The sequence below is a fragment of the Medicago truncatula genome, chromosome 4, assembly GCF_003473485.1.
Source record: "Medicago truncatula cultivar Jemalong A17 chromosome 4, MtrunA17r5.0-ANR, whole genome shotgun sequence".
NCBI classification, from domain to species: domain Eukaryota; kingdom Viridiplantae; phylum Streptophyta; class Magnoliopsida; order Fabales; family Fabaceae; genus Medicago; species Medicago truncatula.
In genome coordinates this window covers 34,425,628-34,450,212 of record NC_053045.1, presented here as the reverse complement: position 1 = coordinate 34,450,212, position 24,585 = coordinate 34,425,628, and the positions used below count along the sequence as shown (strand labels likewise).

At 33.6% G+C, this 24,585-nt stretch overlaps 2 protein-coding genes and 1 non-coding gene across 3 annotated transcripts; 2 read left to right on the top strand and 1 right to left on the bottom strand.

Moving 5' to 3' along the window:
- Nucleotides 1–3,853: 3,853 nt before the first annotated feature.
- On the top strand, nucleotides 3,854–8,613 carry LOC11438652 (glucan endo-1,3-beta-D-glucosidase). The gene is made up of 5 exons (XM_003606847.4): nucleotides 3,854–4,013; nucleotides 4,327–4,991; nucleotides 7,062–7,388; nucleotides 7,779–8,073; nucleotides 8,322–8,613. Exons 1-5 carry the CDS (start codon nucleotides 3,944–3,946, stop codon nucleotides 8,357–8,359), a joined length of 1,395 nt encoding a protein of 464 aa, XP_003606895.1. The 5' UTR covers nucleotides 3,854–3,943; the 3' UTR covers nucleotides 8,360–8,613.
- A 1,640-nt stretch (nucleotides 8,614–10,253) lies between these two features.
- Nucleotides 10,254–10,325, top strand: TRNAE-UUC (transfer RNA glutamic acid (anticodon UUC)). The gene has a single exon. It is a non-coding gene; the product is annotated as a tRNA-Glu (tRNA).
- Nucleotides 10,326–11,704: 1,379 nt separating this feature from the next.
- Nucleotides 11,705–19,236, bottom strand: LOC11413931 (coatomer subunit gamma). Its single transcript, XM_003606845.4, has 18 exons — nucleotides 19,050–19,236; nucleotides 18,335–18,432; nucleotides 18,048–18,098; nucleotides 17,807–17,920; nucleotides 17,509–17,709; nucleotides 17,322–17,423; nucleotides 16,275–16,382; nucleotides 15,963–16,196; nucleotides 15,470–15,720; nucleotides 15,182–15,353; nucleotides 14,941–15,096; nucleotides 14,786–14,836; nucleotides 14,544–14,675; nucleotides 14,269–14,469; nucleotides 14,009–14,140; nucleotides 13,753–13,926; nucleotides 13,333–13,572; nucleotides 11,705–12,314 (listed from the first exon to the last, which is right to left on the bottom strand). The coding sequence occupies exons 1-18, from the start codon at nucleotides 19,093–19,095 to the stop codon at nucleotides 12,120–12,122; spliced, it is 2,658 nt and encodes an 885-aa protein (XP_003606893.1). The 5' UTR covers nucleotides 19,096–19,236; the 3' UTR covers nucleotides 11,705–12,119.
- Nucleotides 19,237–24,585: the final 5,349 nt, after the last annotated feature.

Below are 24,585 nucleotides of genomic sequence, written 5' to 3'. Positions count from 1 at the left end.
TTATATTTTATTCCTTGTGAAGTCTTGATTTCTTGTTTAGATTCTCTGGGATTGTATTTTACCTGTGTTGGGGTTCGGTATATGCCTTGCCTCATCCCTAAGGTTGCATATTGGTATGTGGGAACAAGTTAGGAATTTATTACTTAGGATTTTTATGAGAGAAAACATAGCAAATTTATCTAGAATGTTTTGAGCCGTTAGATTTTGTTATTGGTGGAATATATGTGTGGCTTTGTTTATGAAAAAATTAATGATGCAGTTATAATAGCTCTCTCGCAAGGTTGTCATGAAGAAATCTCTCGCGACACATAGCATTTTCCTTTTATGATTCTTTGACTGCATGGTTGCTGATTGCTCCGTAATTAATTAAGAACTGAAGAAATTATTAACTCAGTTATAATGAGATTATGTGATGACTTAACTTATTTGAAATATTAAGTGAGATCGCTTAGTGTAAGGATATACGAAAAAGGTTTCGAATGAAATATATTGTTATCGTTCTTTGAATAGACAACACAAAAATTATTATAAAGTGGCTGAAGGATCAATTATGTAGGTTTAAGTGCTAACTAAGGGCCTATGTATTAAAGTTGGTCATTATTTTAACTCTGAATTTTTCAAATGTGGTGTGTGTCATGTTTGGGGACACTTCAAGCGGGTATTAAAGAGTTCTAATCAATTATAAATTATCATTTTGATAGAGAAAAATATATAAGGTGGTATCTTTACACTCACCTTTTTTAAGGAAATTATACTCAGTCTTTTCTTTTGGTGAAACAAAAGGGCTATGCCCCAACAAAAAAAACTAAAAACCTCTAGGAAAAACCTTATATTACAACATCATATGTTAATAATACATTCGAAATAAAAGCAGGAGAAAATTTAAAATCTTGAGACTAGAATCTAGACTACAATCATGTTTGGCTAGACCCGCAACCTGATATTGTTTGGGATCACATTGAATGGAGAACACCTAACATTTTTCCAATGTACATAAGAAAAGAATTTTCTGGATATGCTAGCATGTTATATTAAGATCTTTACGATTGTATTTTATATGTGTGGGGTTCAGTATATGTTTTCCCTCATCCCTAAGGTCGATTGTTTTACCTCTTTTTTAGGTGGTGTCTAGGGTTCGAACATCGAACCTTGTATATATTATGCATTATCCTTTTAAATTGAACTAAGCTCGAGAACTGCTACTTGCTACCTCTTGTGTAATGACTTAGGAACTTAGGTAAGAAATTATTAACTCATCATATAGTAAATTTGTGATGAGATATTTTGGTTGAGATACTATGTAAGATCACTTTTGTGTTTGGTTGAACTTTTTAACATCAAATTAACTTCAAAGTTATAATCAAACTCAAATCACTTCAATTTAAACTAACTTTTGATCTAATCAATTCGATAATATCAAGGTCATCTAGAATCATGATAACCAATTTTCCAGTGCAAAGCGAGTTAATCAATAATCTAAACATGTTGTGAAAATTTCAGTGATAATTTTAAATTTTAATTGCATGACATGGTGTGGTTTCATCATACATAATCATTTTGCCTATCTTAATCCCACATTTAGCCAAAATTACAAAAAAAAAAAATAATGTTGATGACTAAGCATGAAGGCTTCATAGAACTGGGATGGAACTTCACAAAAGCCTAGTGATGAAGTGAGACTATTTTATATTTGAATATGAAAAATTACTTTACTGTTGATTTGTTTACTTTAAGAAACAAATGTCATAGCTGCATTGATTTTTCAGCGTCGAAAATGTTCTAACTTCTATGAAAGGAATTTTAGGTGCGAGGATGAAGAAAAGAGAGGAGCACTTCTCTTACATCTATAACCTTTTGATTTTTTTAGAGTGCGAGAGCACAATGATCGCACTCTAAAAAATAGTGTTTATGGATTGAATTTGGTATGATGAACTATGATAAGATTTGGTGGAATGATCTAATCTAATGGTAGAAAAAAGTGGTCAATATTGAACCAATACTTCAAGTCGTTCAAACTATAGTGTTGTTACTCGAATACACAATACAAATAATGGGAAGAAAGAGAAAAAGGAAAAATTAAATAATACATAAAAAAGACTTAAATATGGAAATGTTCCTGGCAAATATCTGGCGTTTTGGTTTTAATCCCTATAAAAATATTTTTTTGGTTTTAGTCCCTGCAAATATAGAATATTTGGTTTAGATCCTTGGTATTTTGTTTTAATCCACGTAAAATCATTTCATATTGAAATTGGTCCATATAATATTCATTTTAGTTCTCATTTTGAGGGACTAAAATCAAATATTCTACATACTACAAGGACCAAATCCAATATGAATCAACTTTACAAGGACTAAAACAAAATACCAAGGACCAAAAACAATTTTTTATATTTGCAGGGACTAAAACCAAAAAAATAGTTTTACAGGGACTAAAACCAAAATGTCAGATATTTGCAGGGACTATTTTCACATTTAAGCCAATAAAAAATGTAGGTATACAGTGGTGTCGTATATGTGTTTATTATTTTGTGTCATGTTATCATAGCTCTTATGAAGGGGCCTATGTGCTCAAGTTTTTCAGCTCTAATCAAACCACACTATTATGGAAGAAAAAAAAAAAGGCTAAAATATGGTTTTGATCCCTGAAAATATGTCTCGTTTTGGTTTTAGTCCCTGTAATTTTTGTTGTTGTTTATGGTGTCCTGCAAAATATTTTGTTTTGAAAATAGTCCCTAATATATTTTGCAGGACCTTTTTAAAAATCAAAAGATTTTACAAGGACTATTTTTGTAATAAATGGGTTCAGTCATCATATTGCAGATGTGCAAATCATCACAAAAGTGGAGTCATGGACCAAAACCAAAACGAGACATATTTTCAGGGACCAAAAACAACAAAAAAAAAAATTACAGGGACTAAAACCAAAACGGAACATATTTGCAGGGATCAAAACCATATTTTAGCCAAAAAAATATTACACAGTAATGAATGTATGACACTTACAAATCAAAGTCTTACAGAATGATAATTCAATGAGAAAAAATTTCCTTTGTAAATATTGTTGATTTTTGTCTACTATGTTGTAGAGAGGATTTTCTATGTATCACACACAATAAGATGGCTGATAATATTTGTTAAAATATCTTATTTATAGATTCTTTGTAACTAAATTTGTAAAATTCACTGTGTTTATGTTTATGGTGATATTTCTAATCAGCGTGTGAATGTTGGAAAATTGAGGAGCATGTCCAAATTGTTTATTAGCTATATTCAATGTTAGAATGCAATAATATAGTTGTGGGATCACAATAGGAGACTTTATCTTTATGTGAGTCTTCTTATCTTAGTTTGTAAAATAAACATGGAAAGTCTTTAAAGAAAGTAAATTTAAAATTTATCTTTTCTTGTTTGAATATGTAGAAAGTAAGAGAAAAGAAAATCGTATACATGAAAATAACATAGTATATACCCTTTTCAAAATTAAGACATGACTTTTGAGCAAAATTAGAAATAGAAAATATTTTTGTCCCTTTCTCATTTTTCTTCTCAATTAAGAATTTTTGTGGACCATACGGTATTTTTCCATCCCCACTTATGATTAACTCAAAACTAAAGGATGGAATAAATTTTATAATGCTTATTTTCCTTCTTTCATTATAAAAGAATAAAAGAGAAGAAAATTCAAAATAAGTAGTAATCTGGATATAAGTGGAGAAGTTAGGTGTTAAAAAAATAAAATATATATGAAACATTTACTTGGAAATTAACTTTTTGAAAATTACTTGGAATTTACTTGGAAATTAGAAAGTAAATTCCACCCACCCAACACATCATTCTTAGTTTTGGTTTTACTTTCCAAGTAGTAGTACCTTATATAAACAACATAACATCTACTTCAAAGCTAGAACTAACCCAACTCATACTAGCTTTTCTTGAAACCATGGCTGCAACTTCCAACCCTTCATTCCTCCTTTGTCTTTCCCTCATCACCACCACCATCTACTTTGCTGGTTTGTTCTTACATTACTCTCTTACCTTTTTAGTTACATTCTTTTTTCCTTAAAATTAAAAAAAAAAAAAAAACAAAAAATAACTTTCTTTCATTTTCCAACTTTCAATGAAAAACAACATTACTTTCTGATAACTTTCTCTTTGTAACTTATCACAAAAGCTAAAGTTTGTACCTTTCTCTCATTCTGTTAATCAACAAACAAAAATGCTATGACCCTTTAATCAAATTTTGATTTTCATTCAATTTTCAACTATTTAACATTTTTAGAATTGATTTAGCTTAATGGGTCATCTTATCTTCTTCTTTTTCAGATTCACAATCCTTCATCGGAGTAAACTATGGTCAAGTCGCCGACAACCTTCCGCCACCTTCCGCAACCGCCAACCTCCTCAAATCAACCTCCATCGGAAAACTCCGTCTCTACAACGCTGATCCGTCAATCATCAAATCCCTCTCAAACTCCGGCATCGGAATCACCATCGGAGCTGCCAACGGCGACATTCCGATTCTGGCCTCAAATCCCAACTCAGCAACTCAATGGGTTAACTCAAATGTTTTACCATATTACCCTTCTAGCAACATCACTCTCATCACCGTCGGTAACGAAGTTATGACCTCCGGCGATAATGCTCTCATATCAAACCTTCTTCCGGCGATACAAAATGTCCAAAATGCCCTTAACTCAGCTTCACTCGGTGGCAAAATCAAAGTTTCCACCGTTCATTCTATGGCTGTGTTGACTCAGTCGGATCCTCCATCTTCCGGGTCGTTTGACCCGAATCTGAAAGACACAATGAAGCAGATGCTGGAGTTTCTGAAGGATAATAAAGCTCCGTTTACTATTAACCCGTACCCGTTTTTCGCTTACCAGAGTGACCCGAGATCTGAAACACTTGCGTTCTGTTTGTTTCAGCCAAATTCGGGTCGGGTTGATTCGGGTAACGGTAAACTTTACACGAACATGTTCGATGCTCAGGTTAGTTGGCAATTTCTTTTTTTTTCTTTCTTTTATGTTGAAATGTTGACTTTCTAGTCAACGACAAGAGTAAATGCATGCCACGTGTCTAACAACGTTAACTTCGAGTTTGATCCTTATGTTCCGGTGGTTTCTGATTTCCTCAAGCACAAAGCCTGTTCTCTTTCAGGACATATTCCCAATTATTAATAAAAAGTTAAATACTCATGAGTGAATTTTTTTTGGATCAAATATGAATATTTTTTATAGAGATGTGGAAAATTAACCGGTAAGAATGAATTTTCAAAGTAATATATTATTGGTGTTTTGGTTCAAAAATTTTAAAAGTAGATATAAATGAATGTTTATTAGCTAGTATAAAAATTGACAGTAATTGTGTTCAATAATCTGTGACATCTTTCTAGGAAACTTTTTTTAAGGTAAAACAAAAGAAATGCTGGTGCTTCTTTTTTAACGGGTTTCTTCTATTCTTGTCCTTGCTTTTGAGTATGCTACAGCAGAGAGGTTAAAAGTCACGGTCACGCATCTTCTTTTGTTTCTCTGTTCTTTTAGTGGCTAATTTTAGACTTAGAAAATAGAAGAAAGTTGTTATATTGGACTATATGCAAGAAAAGGATATAATTCAGCTATTTAACGGTACCATGTGCTCCTCCAGGACCAGGAGCTAAAATTCTCTTTTTAACATACAATTCTTAGGTTCACAATTTTTTACATATAATACTACTATTTGCATTTTATTTATTTTTTCAACATTTTGAAAGTTTTAACAATACATAGTTAGGTGTTCCTAATTTACCAGTCTCTTCTTTTTATTTTAGTCATAAGAATATCATTGCATTACTTACATGTTGTGACAGGCTGGATAGTTGATAAACCACATGGCTATGATTAATATGGAATAAAGTAAAAATGGACGATAGTGAATTTGGAAGAAGAAAAAAAATTGTTGTAATTAATTAGAAGAAAATATTGCAACCCGTTTGATTCTGAAGGAGAAAGTTCAAAGTTGGGACCTCCCAACGGTCTAGTCTTGCCGCATTTTCTTTTTGATTTTGGCGTATTTGCTTACTCTTATCTACCTTAATCATTTATCTAGTACATTACAACGGCCAAAACTTTTTAATAATTGAAATACTTCTTAGGTGCTATTATTATCAACAACAAAATATGACTCCAAATGGTACTATTAATGAAATTTGAAGCCCTTTCACGAGTGTCTTTTGGTCACTGATTTGTCCAATTTTGTTTTCATTGATTTAATTCATACATTGTGGCTAGTATATTACACATATATTTTTTTTCGATGACATATATATATTTGATGATGCATTATCATAATCATTTAATAATGGTACAAATATAGAACTTTTTTTGTTGAGAGAAATAAACTTATGTCAATTCATTAATAACTTAAGAAGCAATAGAGGGTATTTCAAAAGTTATCACGTGGACTGGCTAATGAGCTTAAGAAGAGCTCCCATATGAACTTGTCTCATTGCAAATGTTAGTTGAAAATTGCTTTTCTCCCAACAAAAAACACTCACTTTCATACAAACTGATAAAAATATCTCTCGCATGAGTTAATTCACACAGGTGTTAAACCCAACGTGACTTAAGTCATGTTCGCTACCCACGTGAGTTAACTCGTATAGGTTATATTTCAGCTTACTGAATGTGAGTTAATTCATGCGGAGTATTTTGGTCAGTTTGTATGGGAGTGAGCATTTTTTTTTTTGTTGGAAGAAGAGCAATTTTCATATTAGTTTATAGTTTGGCTGTGAGTTTATCAACATCCCACGCTCACACATAATAGATCCTAGCTGAAAAACATCACATAAACAATTCCTTTTCTTATTGGGTCCCACGATTGATTCCACATTTTATATTCTCTCATTTTTACCCTACCAAATATAGAAAAAATAATGTTTAAATGTTATGGAACACTCAGTATGGAATCCAATTTTACATCAAAATAATATTTTATGACCAAAGGCAACATTAAGAAACTCCAATTAAAGATAGATTATTTGTTACAATTTTGGGTTTGAATTAATGTTGAGACTTGAGCAGGTTGATGCTGTACATTCTGCTTTAAGTGGAATGGGATTCCAAGACATAGAAATTGTGGTAGCTGAAACAGGATGGCCCTCACGTGGAGACAACAATGAAGTAGGACCAAGTGTTGAAAATGCCAAAGCCTATAATGGGAACCTTATCACACACCTTAGATCATTGGTTGGTACACCTTTGATGCCAGGAAAATCCATTGACACATACATTTTTGCACTCTATGATGAAGATTTGAAACCTGGCGCTGGATCTGAACGTGCGTTTGGTCTTTACAAAACTGATCTTACTGTGGCATATGATGTTGGATTAGACAAATCTACCCAAAAGGTGAACAAAATCACTCTTCTTTAGGCTCCATTTCCGACACATTAGGCTCGACCCGTATAAAATCGACTTATAACCTGACGATTGTCTGTTTTATAATCTTGAAAATTGCCTGTTTAGAACTAATGTGATCGAGAAATTTAACATTTGTATAGTATTTTAAAATTTTATTAGTTTCAAGTATGAATATGACAATGCCTTACAAATTCCTAGGCTAAATTGTGCAGGGACTTTGTTATTAATAAATTTTGTCCGTATACGGCGCCCTTTGCTTTCTAGTTTATGTCTTACTGGCCCCTGTTCGTCTTGTACAGGAACTTTGTTATTGATAAATTTTGCCGTTAAAAAAATAAAATAACATGTGTCTTGTCTTTCCTTTGTCTCTATACACAGGGTCCTCCATCAACTAGTCCAAATGCTCCTGTTACTCCAGCACCTAAAACCACATCACAATGGTGCATTCCAAAAGGGGGAGTAAGTGATGATCAACTGCAGGCAAATCTTGACTATGCCTGCAGTAGAGAAGGCATGGATTGTGGGCCAATTCAACCAGGAGGTGCTTGTTATGATCCTAATACAGTAGCATCTCATTCTGCCTTTGCCATGAATCTTTATTACCAAAAGTTTGGTAGAAATCCTTGGAATTGTGATTTCTCTCAAACAGCTAGTCTTACATCCCAAAATCCAAGTAAATTTCTTTTACACTCTTTTTATTTTTTTTAAATTGACATATGGTTAATTATGTTAAAAAAATGTGGTTAGTTCAGTTAAGTAGATAGTTAATTTAATTTACTATCAAAATCAAAGTTAATGCAATTATACATGATTAGCTACAATTTTCAACGTGATCTAAATTAACTGTATACTTAACTAAATTAATAAAAAAAAATGTAATTAACCAAGTGTCTAACTTGATTTTTACTACTCTCTTTGTAGGTTACAATGGTTGCACTTATCCAAGTGGAAGTACCTGAAAATGCAGAGGCTTAAGCTTGTGACTTTTAGAAATTTATTTATATTAGAGAAGTTAATGAATAAGGCTCTACCTTTATTCTCTTTTATTTAGTGTCCTTTTATTTTATACAACTTTAATTGTAAAAAGGGATCCAATGCTCACGGTTGTTTGTGTAGGTATCTCCTATCTCTTATACTATGTTTGGTAAGTTGTGAGAAGAAGCTTGGTACAAGAGAAATATGAAAGATATAGAAGTGAAAGATTAAAGATATATATGTTTCTCTGTTTCTTTTTATATGGTTGGATATAAAAGAGAAAATATTATTTTTTAAAAGTAAAAAATAACCTTTAACTGATTAATAAAACCAATTTGTGAAATTATACTGTTTGAATTTTATTTTCTATAAAATTGTTTTAATTTGAATTTAATTATTCAATTAATTTTCCTATTTTAATTTATTTCATTTAAATAATTAAAAATAGTTTTTTTTATGTGATTATAACACGAATAAACTCCCTTTAAAACAAAAAAAAAAATTGATGAAAGGAAAATACCAACATATTTTGATTTATAATGTAACTAAAGGGTTGATTTTTTTTTTGGTATAAATTTTTTGTGAAATTTATCCAGTATGAAATTGTCAAAAACTGATTGAATATTATTATTATTATTATTATTATTTTTAAGCAAAAGATGAGGCAGAGGGGTCACCTACTGCCACACCCAAAAGATATATAAATAAAAAGAAACGAAAGTACAAAAAAGAGGGGAGACATAAACCAAAACCCTCAAGAAGACCAAAAAACGATAGAAAGATAAATTAGAGTTTCAGTTGAAAACCTTTAGAAATACTAACCCTGAGCCTTGTGGAGTAAGGCCCTTTGCTAGCTTCTGCCTGCTGCTTTTGATTCTTCTTCTTTTTCTTTAAGACAACCATTTAAAATTGTTGATCGGGATCAACTTCAGCCATATTATTCCAGAATTGTCTAAGGAAATCCATATCTCTTTGAACCGCAGCAGGAATAGATGAAGCAGCTAGAGCTAGTTGCCTCCTATCAAACTAGAGCTGATTGAATATTACTTTTGATAGAAGACTAAATTGATTTGTGATCAAAAACTGAGAGAGATTTAATTGTGTGTTTAGTGTCTATCTTAACAAAAGAAACACACCATGAGAGTATCGACATGGATATTGTGTTTTCCAAAAAAAAAAAAAAAACATGGATGCTGGGAAAAAAAATTGAGATCGTATAGCAAACTAATGGAGGACCACCTTAGATTTTTTATCTTTCATTAAATGTGTTCATTTTGCCACTTAATATTTAAGTAAATCACCATGCTTTAATTTTTGTAAATCATATTATTATTTTGAAGTATTTAGCGTCTTTGTCGATGATGGGAAACTTGAGTGATCATTTTTAGTGAGGTCTTTTTCTTCAACTATATTTTTGTCTATTTATAAGGCTCAAATTCGAGATCTTATTTAAGATATCTGAGTTCAGTTCCACTCAGATCAACGTAATAATGATATTTAATTTTAAATTTTCAACGGACTGATTTCAACAACCCTTAATCAACTTACGTTTTTATAAAAAAAAATCCTACTTGCACTTAATTTTACTTTAATTTTAAATATTACATTCATAAGCAAATCATCCTTCAGTTTTTAATACAACTTATTATTTTTTGTTCATAAGCAACTCATCCTTATTGTTTCAACAGTAGCACCATGAACAAGATGCTAACTAATTCATGAGATTATAACAAAAAACAGTTCGTACACATCATCATTTAACTTAAAAAATTAATGATAACAAAGAGTAAGAATTTGTCAAAAAGAAAAGAGAGAAACATTGGTCTTTGCTGCTTCTACTATTAGACTTAAAATTGTTGGACAAAGTTACCATCAACTTCCATTGTCGTCCAGCGGTTAGGATATCTGGCTTTCACCCAGGAGACCCGGGTTCGATTCCCGGCAATGGAACTTTTTTGCTGTTTTTCAACTTTTAACTTAATTTCTTTTCTTTTTTTTTGAAGGAACTTAATTTCTTTTCTTATTTGTATGAAAGTAAGATTTATTAGTTAGAGGTTTCGAACGTTGATTGTGAATTCTTACACTATTTATTTAGCTTGTGAAGAGTGCAAAACAAATAAGGAGAAAAGCTTCCAAAGAGGTTTAGTGAGAAGGTTTTTGAGTTATTCCCAGTAATGTAACTACGTATTTGAAATGTCCCACTAAAACGATCAACATACCCTTTTGCTTAAAAAATCACTCATCTTCAGTAATTCTCAATACATACATGTCTTGATGGAAGTTGAATTACTGACACGACCACGAGTGCCTAATTTTGTCCATTAACTTCCCTACTAACACCGTTAGTTTTCCATTAACTTTTCTTTTAGTCCACCATTCTTGCAGTTTTGGATTGTTGCGGAGCCTTTGGTTTGTGGTGAATTTGCTAATTTTGGTTGCCATCGGTTGGTGAGGCTTGCTTTTGCTGGTGTGGGGATGGGATCATTTTGTTGTTGTGATGAGGGATTAATTTGGCTGGTTTTATTAGGCATTTTGGTGCGTTTTTAAAGTTCCCTGTGTTTGTCTTTTGTTTTAGGTACCCATTGCCTTTGTTGCATGTTGCTCTGATTGCAGAGAGTGGATGGTATTGACGAATTAGCCTTGTCACTGGTTTTTGTTTTGTTTTTCGATTCATCAACCTTGTACCTTTCAGGAAGATTGAGGGTTAAGATGAGTTAGGAAGGTGACGACACAGTAATTGAAAGACCGGTTAACGAGTTTGAAAGGAATTAACTTATATTTCAATTTTGGTGGAGAAAGAAGTACACCTTTATCGGATCTCGTATTCATATTTGGTTGATGACATTTGTGGAGTGACTATCAATGGTGTATTCAATAATGGTGGATTCAAAGAACAAAAATAATGGAAGATTAACATCGTTAATAAGAAAGAGAGGTGTTTGTCCATTTGATAAAAATTTATGGGAGATTAATGTAAGTTTTAAAATTAGAGGAGGTGTCGGTGTCATTTTAATATGCTTTAGGAAATGTGAGTGTAGTGTAACTTTAGGGGGTGTCCTTATATGGATATAACGGTTGAAAAATGAACATATAACATATGTTAAGTGTAGTATATTTTTTAATTTTATTAAGCCGTACTTTATATAAAATTGTAATGTGCTGAATATACGTGTGAACTAACACAATCTATCTTTTCCCACCAACAAACTTCCCAAATACACAATTTAGTGAATGAAACTTTCCAAATTGTTATGTGTTGCGGTAAAAAAAAAAAAAATTGCTTTCAAGATCAGTTTAGTGAATGAAGCTTTCACGTGCAGCAATCAACATCACTTAACAAGCTAGTGTAAATTTCCCAAATACGCAATTAAGTGCGTAGACTTTGAGCCCAAATACGAGATGTAATTTTGGACTCAACTAAACACATTTGCTACTTAACAAATATCCATCCAATTCATTGAGAAAACAAATATTCTGGAAAATTGTCAAAATTCATAATACATTTGCTACAAAGAAATTAAGTATAATTATGACTATGGAAGTTTTCTCTAATAAACCCGACATGATACTTCTGGGTATTGTTGCTGGTCTGACAAGAAGCATGCAGTGAGGGACAAATAAATTGCACATACCAAGCCAAAGTTGAAATTCTTTACACACACCTAGCTATGTGGCTGTTTAACTCCAATCACCATAATACAAATTTTGGCCGCATTGAGTAAACATAACTTGACTTGAATGGAACTAACCGCTTGCCACAATCTCATGGATGGCATCACTGACAGTTACATCATCAGATCTGACAGCCAGTTTCATTGCAACATCCTTTGCACCATCAAGTCCAAAAGACAGCCGCACAAGTACCTTCACACCCCCTATGAATACACCCGACAATAAGCATGTGTGTGACCTTGAATTAGGTGGGACGACCTCTGTGCCCTGCAAGTAGTGAACAATAAATAATGAGAAAGATGTTGCCTTCCTAGAAGATACGGTTGTATAACTAATGAACAGGCATTGATTGATACAAGATGCTCTACTCCTTTCTTTCAAAAGTTGTTTGGTGGTACTAGCATGGAGTTAGAGAACAAAATGTCTAATAATCCAGGTTCCAGATGATGTCAGCTATGACATCAGCCAATACTTTATCTCGAGTGGCCATGAAGTGAAAGAGAAATCTATTACTCTCACGAGCACCTAAGAAACTCTTAAATCGGGTTCTCTGTGGTCTATGCTTACACAGGCTTTTACTTGCATCTATAACCTCGTTGTGGTAGGGATTTGACAAAATGTCACAAAGCTCTACTGCCAAATCATTAAAAGGAACTACTGACTTAAAGCAAACATTTTCTATAGCCTAAATGTATTTGCATCTCTTTATGTAGGTATATCAAAACTCTCAGCAATTGGGATTGATCTTTGTGCCATGGGAAAAGAAATGTCTTACTCCTGAAGCACCAGAGAATCTCTTCTAATTCACGTTATCTGTCAGTGAACCTGTGTGCATGCACATGTTCACAGAATAGCATTCTGTCCAAACAACAGCACTTTAAAGTTTAAATGCTACTCATGGGTGTTCTTGTGGCTTGAGTTTAGCAATGTGTCGAAGATCAACTTCAAAATTTTAAAAGGAACTAAGCGGACTGGCTACAAGCATTGAAGTATTTATATACACCTTAGAATAATGTTCAACCTAAAATTGATGTATGAGAAAGTGAACGCCAACGTTTGGGTTATGCTCTCCAATAAGGCATGGAAAATGAATATGAAATCAGTGTATGGAAAATGATTCCTGATAGACAGTTAACATTTTTTAAGTCTTCTGGCAAGAATCTAATTGGGAAGACATCACCTCGTGTTGCAGTAATAATAGTGCAAAACACTCATGATCAGTTTAATAAAATGGGTCTCATAACAACAAGCATTTACGAAGCCACAACTGACATCATTGGCTTACCTCACAAGGTTGCATGCCAAGAAGAGTGATGACAGTATTTACAGCTTCAGACAAGCCTTCCCTTGGGCCAAGACCGTATTCATCCACTCGTTCAGAATCAGGGTCCATGCTTTCCCATGCGTTCCTGAAATTAGACACCCCCACTTTCAATATGTAATCTGCCGCAACAACCTCTAGATCCTCCAGCTGGTATTCATCTTCAACGCCATCATCTTCAGCCTCACCAGAGGTTGGGTCAACCTGGTCAATATGCAAATTATGAAGTAACAAACAACTTTCCACAAAAACTATTATAGGTCTAGTTTTGCACAAATTTCAAGATGAAAAAAAACACAATAAGCTTCATGATTGATATTTAAACACAACATAATATAATGGAGATCTTGGACAGAAAAAACCACAAACAAAGGGAACAAGTACCTCTTTAACAATAAATCTCAGAATGTTAGAAAACTTTCCAGATGTTGGCAATCCCTCAGGCTTCTCAAACGCCACAAAAATCTGCCCAGGTGAATCATAAGGAAGAGATCTGAGGGGCTTGGAGATCACCTGAGAAAATTCTTCTGCTTCTGAAGCATCCACAACTACAATAACCTGGAATAGGGAAAAATATTACACAGATGGCCTGAAGTTGCATAATAGTATGAAATTGTACATCATCTATATTAGACATTACATCTTCCAATAGTTGTTCGGGTATTGTGTTTGTGCAGTTGTACTGAAACACAACATGTGTATCAAAAATGTGTTTAACAACATTAACTGCATATTCTGTCTCTGCTTCAGTAAGCTCCACAGGTGCTGAGGACTGGTAAGAAATATAATATATAATATCAGAATACATATGATCAGATCGGATATAGAAAGAATAATGCAATCGGATATAGAAAGAATAATGCAAATATATAGAATTTTTGTAAGATTTAGAGAAAGAACCTTAAAAGGCTTCCCAAAGTTTGCAAACTCAGGAATTGACAGAAGTTGCTTTTCATATGAATCTACGGTGGATGGGGGCCCACTAGGAGGAGCACCCAAACCACCAGTTGGCTTTTTACCAGGGGCTTTCTTCTCTGCAAGAGGCTGAGACTTGACCTCCTTGGGCACCAAATTAATGTCAAAAGCCTCTTCCGAAGGCTCCTGCAGTCAAATAGGAAACATTAGATATGTCCTAAAGTAACTAATGAAATGAAATAACAATATACAGAACTTACGTATTTTTTCAAACTAGTCTCCAGATTGACGAGCGGGATATCAAGTGAGCCGAAGAGGAAGTCCTTCGCATCATTATCAATCTCAGTATCACCTCCAAGTGTGTTAAGATAAAGTGTGGCTCTATCACGAACCTGCAAAGAAATCAAAATCATAACCATCAAAATATATCAAAGCAAATAATAATTTGATAAACTTCCACATAAATTATAGAAATGCAATGTAAGAAATGACAGAAGTTAACCTCGTCATCACTGTCAAAAAGACATCGCCTTAGCAGAACAAATATGCGGGGCTGAAAAGAGTAATTTAGAGATTTTTAATTAAGTTAATAACAAATATCACCCTAAATAAATAAAAATTCTAGAGAAAATAATTAATAAATAAAGGCATAAGCACCTTTAATCCATCAACAGAAGCACCAAATTTGGCTAGTGTGCTCACAGCACTGGCCCTTACAGTTGCATTCTCGAGATGTACTCTGTTATAAATATACCGAATATATTTGCTGGGGTCCAATGTTTTTGGTCCTTCAATTCCAAGGAAGTGGAGTATCTAAGGTACAAGGGGAAAAAATTAACAAGAGGTAAAATTCCAACATCACGCAAAGTAAACTACAAAGCACAACCAAAATTATCACCTGTGTCGACAGGTAAGTGAATTCACAATCTTCGATGAACTCACAAAGATGAAGTAACCCACTTTCCTTAGCATCAGGGATATCTCTAATAAGAATCACTATTGAGTCGACAATTGCTTTCTTGTAATCGAAACCACCTTCTTCCCTAAGAATGTTACTCAGGAAATTCATCCTGAAAATATTAACATAAAAGAAACCGGTAATTTAGACCATTTATCAGGGAAAATATTCAAATGAAAGATGTATCATCTGGCTGAAAGAAACATATAGAATGACACATATACTCACAGAGATCTATATTTTAAAGGAAACTTCAAGCACAATGATCTTATTGCTTCAACAACAACAATTTTGAACTCATCAGCAATATCAGACATGAAATTTGTAATCTGCTTCATAAGGCGATCCACACTTGATTCATTTCCTGTCTTCAAAAGAGTAGTAATAGCAAGTGTGGCAATGCTTCTGTTCTGGTCAGAGATTAAACTTTCCATATCAATGTTGCAGTTGGTGACTGCCATTGGATGTGTCATTGCCACCTGCAAAGTTCAAAGCCACACTCATAAATTATTAATAAAAACAATGAAAGTTAGACCATAAAAAATCTTTTAATATTAGCTACAATACAATAATTTTTTTTCATCAATTTTTCAAAAATCATGAGACAGAAAAGCAAAATGTGCCTCCAAAAGGGAAAGAATCAAACATATTTCCTTTCTCAAATTCTACTAAAGCATGAACAGTACTTCTACTGAAATTTATGTGATTAAAGAAGGTCAACCTTGTTCAAGGTGCGGACAGCAGCAAATCTCAATACTGGCTTGGAAGAACTTAGGAAGAGCTGAAGAACAGTAATTGCTGGAGTTAATTCCCGGCTAGTTACACCATTAAGGTCTGTAATTGCCTTAGCAGCTTCAAAAATCACCATTTCTGACTTGTGACGAAGGCAACTTTCAAGAAAATCATAGAAGGGTCGTTCCCCTGATTGTGTAATATTTCCCGACTCACGAATAACCTGCAGATATTATACTACATAAAGATTATTCAAATGAATATCTCCCAGGGACAACTCTATAAGAAAAGGAAAACACACCTGACTTGTATAACGGATCAAGAGACATTGGGCCAAAGGTGAGCGAACACTTCCCCTTGTCAAGCTGGTAACCAGCTTGCTAACTGCTAGTCGATCATTCTGCCGTATCTGCAATGTTGCAAGTTACCATGTGTCAACAAATATGTTTGAACTTATTTGTTTGGTATGCCAATAAAAGAAGGATTCTTGGTATGTATAATCAACTTATCAATGTGTCATTGATAGGACTTTAAGAGTGATATGAATTGATTAGATAGAATAGAATTTCCATCATGGCCATGTTCAAAGTAACTTCAGAAGACAGACATGCAAAAAATGCAGACAGGTTTATACATATACAAACTTTGCCAAAGTTGGGAACACAGCAATGTTCAAGATAATCAGTCTTTGAAACTATTCACAGTGCTATATTATGCAGCCAGTTATCGGTTTCAGCTGTAACTGAAGCTAAAATAAGAGTATGAGTAGGAATATGCTAAATTAATAGATGGCATAATGTCATAAGATGGACTAGAAACCAAATAATCAAATATAACTCTTTTGGTTGTATTACAAGGAGTTTTGCTTTCTTTTATTGCAGTAAATTCATTTCCTTGAGAAGCTTATAGAAAAATGAGACAAAAGTTATTTGATTTTTTGACACGGACCAATTATTAAAAAAGCTCAAGTTGTCCACTGAGGGCATATTATGGTTTTCATATTTAACATCCCCTTGTACCGAATTTGAATTTTTATTTGGAAAGATGGAGGTCAAAAGAATTTAACACTAAAGTCTAAACCACTTGATCATAAAGCTTCGATATCATGTAATGCTGAATATCTAACAGGTTTTGAAAGGAAATAATAAAACACTAGCTCATGCTGAATATTCAATGAACTTCAACTGTGATGAACCGAAAAATTGACCGTACAAGAAATTGATCTTGTTACATATCCCAGCAACTGATGAATTACATTGCATGACTGACGAAAAATTTTAGGTTATTTAAGAGAATATATTTTAATACACAAAGAAGGCTTTCGTTGTCAAACATTCACACAGCATACCTGATGTAGCAAGGCCAGTGCGTGAAATTGTACAAGAGCTGCTCTTGATTGTACAGCTTCCTGAACCTCATTGCTCCACCTTTTTACAATCTCAGGATTTGTCTGAAAGTTGGGGATATACAATAAGCAACTGATGTAGATGAAATATACATATCATAGAAGGATTACAAATATATATTAATAATACCTGGAGTAGATGAATACCACTAACTAGGGCCGCACTTGCAACAACTGGATTTTTGTCTACAATTGCTTGTTTCAAATACCGCTCAATTTGGGTAAGGAGGGTCCCATCCGTGATCCGACAAAGCACACGAATGGCATTTGCCCTATACATATCAGTCTTACTATTCATGTCCTTCATGAGAGAACTCGTGACGATAATAACCTTTTAAAAAAATAAAAGAGATGGAACAGTCAGAATTTAGTAAAACACGGGCCGTTTAAGTGAATCTAACAAGATAAATTGCATGAGAATTTATAACCTCGTCCGCTGAGGGGGAGAGTTCCTTTATAATCAGGTACACCATTCTCCTTAACCCAAGATCTCGAGACTGGAAAAGCTTGGTAACAGAAAAGAAAACTTCTGTGGCTTCAACCTGTGAAAATGCGGCAAGAAAAAATTACTCAAAGAGGAATCATTTTGACTCTAATATAATCCTGCAAAGTACATCCTATAAGTAAGATACAATGTTCAATTAAGAAATAAAAGGAAAATATCACAACCTTTGTAAATGTCTCTCCCTGATTCAGTAGGTATAACAGTTTTGTGATAACCTGAAAAAAGATAAACATACACACACTGTCAAAAATCAACCACTGACCTTTGTAAAACCGACACCTCTGATTGATGGCATTTCAGTGCCAAACTCCGACACGTGATTACGTTCGATTAATTTGTTTTTTTTTTTCTTTTCAAATTAGTACCAGTGACCGTGTCATGCTGTGTCAGTGCTTCATTGGCTAAGACGGTGAAACCATAGATAAATAAACAAATAAATAAATATAAGAACCTGTGAACATCTCCTAGCATCTAGTTGTGGATCATTAAAAACCCGGGCCTCTTGAAGAACAGCCCCCTTTTCAATCCCCAAAAAAGGGGAGTAATTATCTGTTAAACAAAAATTAAAAACCAGAATTAATCCACAAATATGGACATTATAATATATGTATTTAGGACTAATCACAATAAACCAGCTTGAGTCCCCGAAGTTTCAAAAGAAACTATAAAATATCTAAATATTCTATTAACCAACTATCTAGTCACCATAAACTTGTTCAAATTCAAACAAGCTAATGAACTGCATTTCAGATTACATAGCTAGATCAAAACAATCTTCTACAAATCACTACAAACCAGAATCATATCAAATGATTCAAAAAACGCACTAATCGTGACAAAAATGTGAAAAGAAGCTATAAAATATCAAAATTAGCTATTAATCAACTTGTCCAAATTCACACAAGCAATTCCACGTTATTAATAATAAACTGCATTTCAAATTACATGATTATTGATTAGATCAACTCAAATTTCTATAAACCGACAACAATTAAAAAACGCAGTAATCAAATCCAATTCAATCCAAGCATCGTGATCTACGCGAACCGTACCGCATTTCCCATTAGAAACAAAAATTAAGCATTGGATCTAGAAAATGAGCACGGAAGAGAGTAGATCGAATTGCGCGAAAGAGAAAAACGGAAAAAGTGGGAAGGATGAATTACCTTCGTCGTCACGGTCATCGTCCTTCTTGATAAGCGGCTGAGCCATCGCCGGAGAAGGTGGTGAATCTCTGAGATCTGGAAATTATGCAGTGCTTCTGCGAGTGCACCACTGAAGTTTAGAATTGAAGAAAGGATGAAGAAGAATAATGAGTTGAAATATATGCCGAAACCAGCTTATTTTTACAGTTTATTTTTTAGAGTATATATAATATGAAATTAATTTATATGCACAGCATATACATCCAATTAAATTGTGACAAGTAAAGGTGTTTATAATCATATTTTAAGAACAACATAAAAAGGAGTTCGGTATGCTCAATTTCATTCCGTTAATTTAGAGTTTGGATGCAAGATATGTGACAAAAAAATATCTAACAGTTGAGATTTTAAATTAAAAAATAAATATTCGTTTAATAAAAATACATAATAATAACAAACAAATTATGTTTCCTTCTTCTCTCATATTGCAACAACCTTTTATTATTTTTTAATTTAAAATCTCAATCGTTAGATATTTTTTGCCACATGTCTTGCATCCAAACCCTAAATGGAGCTTAGCCTAAATGGAGCATACCCAAACTCCATAAAAAGTGATGTCATGTAATTTACTTAATATGATTCATGTGTAAAATAATTTTATATTATTGGTATATATAAATTAAATATGTATAATACATAATTAAATGGTAAATTTAATTTCAATAACAACTCGAAAGTAAGGAATTTTTGAAATAAGAAATATTTTAAGTTATTTTTATATTATTTGGTTATGGTTATTGTTTAAGTTATTTTTTAAGAAATATTTTGCAACCACCATGTAGATGACATTGTGAAAGCCGATATTTGAAGAGTAGGAGGGTGGTCATCTAATTTATATAGAGTATTAGAGTGAATATCCAAATTCGTCTTTGAATTTGTACGAATCGGCAAAAAACGTTCCTCAAGTTATCGAAATGCACACTTTGTCCCTGAATTTGTCAAACGTCCATCAAAATAGTCATTCCATCCAAATGATCTGTTAGTGTTGATGAGCTGTCGTCTTGCATGTCATGTTGTCTTGTACACGTGTCTACAAGGAAGCCACGTATACAAGGACCAATTTGATGAAAACGCTAAAAATGTCAGTTTTATTTTTTGAATTCAATTTTTCCTCTTTTCCAAATTTACCCTTCTATTACCCATACCTTTCAATCCTCACATTTCAGTCAGAACATCAAACACGTCCCTGACCTTTATCTTTCCCGCTAAAACCTTCATCATCATCGTCCCCTGTGAGGAACGTTGCAAAAGATTTCATGTTTTTATGTTTGGTAACTAAAAATGATGAACATTAGAGTAGTTATGAACGAAATTAGTGGTTGATTAAAACAATTTATAAAAAGGGCTTATTTTGTCATGTGATTTGCATTTTTATGTTGTTTTGCTTGTGATTATGACTAATGTTGGCAAAATCCCCAGGATGGAAGACAATATCACATTGATCATGCATCATGGTGGTTGTTTAGAGCGAGATGAGTATCGGAGGTTGCAATATGTTCGTGGGAATTCTGTGTTTGGGAAAATGGATGTTAATGAGCTATGTTTGTGGGACATTGAGAAGATGCTGAAACATTGCAGAGGCTACTTCAAGGTATCTAAGATGTGGTACTTGAAGTCGTATGAAGGTGCTGCAAATGATCTTAAAATATGCTTGAATCCATTGATAACGGATAAGCATCCTTTGGATATGGTGCAAGTTGCAAGGGCTGATGGGAATGAAGTGAAAATATATGCACAACATGTGGTGGATGTTGATGGGGTTGAAATTGTACCATTATCAATTGAAGAGATGGAGGAGCTTGAGAGAGCAATGGAAGAATCTATGAGAAGTATGGGCACAGATGGAGCAACTACTGAAGCTGAACCATTCAAAGTTATGGAAGTTGACATTCTAACTGTTGAGGAAAGAAATGTTGTAGAAAGTTTGGTTGCTAGTGTGCAAAACAGGGTTAGTAATGAAGAGGAAATTGTTGATGCTATGCAAGAAATTAAAGAGGACAGTGTTGATGCTACTCAAGGAAGTGAAGAAGATAATGTGGTTGATAATTTTGGTGTTACTCAAGGAAGTCAAGAAACTTATCCTCAAGCAAATGTCACTCAAGAAACTCAGCCTCAAGAAACAGTGACACAACAAGAAACTCAGACTGAAGCAAATGTCATCAAACAATGGACTAAAAAAGGAGCTAAAAAAGAGAAAGAAAAGCAAATTGTAGCACCAAAAATGAAAAGACTAGTAAGACAGACAATAGGGACTAGGATCACAATTAATGGTGATCCCTCAATGATGTTTGATTCTTCTAGTGACGACAATGATTTTGAGGCAGAGTATATGGTTGGGCATAGAGACTCTTTCTATGAGGTTGGTGATGCTAGCCATGTTAGAATTCAAATGTCGACGCCTAATGAAATATGCAGCGATAATGACAGTTATGTTTCTGAAGAGCTAAGGATTCCAATAAGCATTGATGATGAAAATGAAGGAAATGGGAACATTGTGTATCCTCGATTTAATGAAAATACTGAATTTAGTCAGGTAAGTTTGGAACTTGGAATTGAGTTTACTACCCTCCAAAAGTTTAAGGATGATGTCCAGGATTATACCATTCACTGGGGGGAAAGCAAATTACATGGGTGAAGAATGATAAAATAAGGGCAAGGGCTATTTGCAAGCATGATACATGCAATTGGTTAATATTTTGTGGAAGGAATGAAAAGAGGAAATGTTTTATGATCAAAACATATGTAAGTAAACATGACTGCCCTGCAGATTTCAAGAATAAACAAACTTATAGGAAATTGGGGGCTTAAGATGCTTGAGAAAGTCTTAAGGATTAATCCTGAAATAAAGTATGGACATATATTTGACTTGTTCAAGATTGATTATAAGGTGATACTAGATGACAATTTGATATTTAGAGCAACAAATGAAGCAAGGGATCTGGTTGAAGGCAGTGAAAGGGGGTAGCATGGTCTTTTGTGGGATTATGCAGATGAATTGATGAGAAGTAACCCTAAATCAACTGTGAAGATGAATACAATACCAATGTCAGAGTCCCCACCTTAATTTAAAAGATTGTATGTTTGTCTGGATGCATGTAAATAAGGATTTAAGGCAGGATGTAAATCACTGATTGGACTAGATGAATGCTTTATGAATGGGTATTATGGAGGGCAACTTTTATCTGTTGTGGGACAAGATGCAAATAATCATATTTTTGTCATTGCGTATGCCATTGTTGATGTGGAGAACAAAGATAACTGGAAGTGGTTTTTGGAATTACTCCATGCAAATCTTGGTAATTAAAAGTGCAATGTATGAAACTTTATCTCAGACATGCAAAAGTTATGAATCTATATTCTATTTTACTTTCTTCTCAATTTTCTGCATGCATACTAATGTATCCAGAAATGCTAAAATTTTAGAGACATGTTAAGGATCAATTTGATAGTTAGTGACATAATTCAGGGACTTATTTGATGGATAATTATATAATTCAGGGTACATTTTGATTGTAATTGTTGAAATTGGCAGGATTTGATTTCAGTCGTGCAGGAAGTTATGCCAGGGGTGCCACACATATATTGTGTGATGCATCTCTGGAGGAACTGCACAAAATAATGGAAAGATAAGGAATTGAGAGGGGTGGTCTGTGACTATACAAGGGGAACAACTCCCACTCAATTCAATCGCATTATGAGAAAAATGAGTCAAAACAAGATGAAACTTGATGGGAGAGTTGGCCACTGTGTTGGCAGCAAAGCAGGCTAGAGAAGGAGAAGATTGCCAGTCACAATTGGACACCATTGTAGATATGCTTGTGATGAGATAAAACCGCAAGTGCACGGTCTTACCGAAGTAGTATAAAAGAGTATCGTTCCGACAGGGAGTAGTTCAATTTAATTAACCTTTAGAGATGATTAGAAGAGAGAAGAGAATTGTAAGTTGGGGGTTTTTAAACGGTTAAAAAGCAATATAATAAAAGAGCCTTGGGATCGTTGGTTTCATCTAAATAACAAGTCCTTCTCAAACCAAAACCATAAGCTTATAATGTTATGTTAGACCTAATTTCTCAAGACAGTTTCTCTTAAGTTCCTCTAGCAACCAAGCCTATTTCGCTGACTTGATTACTATTGGATTTTGGTTCCTCTAACAACCAAGCCTATTTCGCTGACTTGATTGTTATTAGTTCCCTTGAAGATCGAAACTATATGTCTCAAAGATTGCAAAGCCTATTTCGCTGACTTTGCAATCCTTGTCTGAATTCACTTGTTCGAATATCAAAGCTCCACTTTCGTTTTATGAATTGATATTTGGAATAATGGACGAACAATTATCAAACCCTCCACTTTTGTTTCCACAGTTTGATAATGGTTAATCCATGTTAAGACGGTGAATTCAGATAAGAAATTAGGGTTACATAAGATTAAGGCTTAGGGCTTGGTTTGATTAGGATTATGTCATTTAGACTTATCCAACAATCCCAAGACAAGAAGAAGTCTACTCACTCATGTTCATCGTAGACATGGGGGAGAAGAGAGAAAGCATGAAAGTAAAAGACGGAAAAATAAAGGAAAGGAAAAGAACTTTATTTAGAAAAGCAATTGTCACTTATTGTATTCCAAGTAAAGATGAATATTTGTGATGGCTAGCTACTCTATTTATAGTACACAATTGACTTAAAATCTAAGCAAGTATATTCCAAGAATATTCCTCAGTAGATTGTGCGCCAAAATAGAATAGCTTGGAGTTCAAGCAAAAGCAGCAAAAGGTCTCTGGAGGGTGGCATGGCCGTGCCAAGGCTAGTACGGGCCGTGCCAGGCTTCTGACTTGTGGGAGATATATTTTGTTTCCCAATCTTCGTATTTTCGTGTCCAATCTGCTCCAAATCCCTTTCTTTTGCTCCAAGACTCAATCCATCCAATATTCTTCCCTGAAATATAATAAATTGCAATTTAAAGTAAACTATCCTAAAAAGGAAATAATACTAATATAAAATAATATAAAATCTAAATAAAACTAAACTAAAAAGCATATTAAAATAGCATATAAATGACTCATCAGCTTGGTGAAAATGAGAGAATATTATATTATATTTTTCAATGTTTTAATAGTGTGTGAGATTTATGTTATAATGAGAGTTGTATTTATAGATGAATACAATATTACACGCGTGAATGACTGATGGAGCAATGACTAAATGGACATTCATTGATATTATTCATATATGTTGCAAATTAACGATCCAAATTTTGAGTTTTTAACCAATCACGTTCACCATTCTTCTATGTACTATTTCATATTTGCATCATCTTTTTTACACCAAAAACTACATTCTCCGTCATTCATTCATATTCGGCTACATTGAACCACCATTCAAATGGTTCCAATAAATGCTTAATAAGCGACGACATGGCAACATGTCTTCTTCAATGCTGATGTTTTGAACCACAATGGTGGAATTAGATCTAGTGAAGGTAACTTGATATTGAACAACTA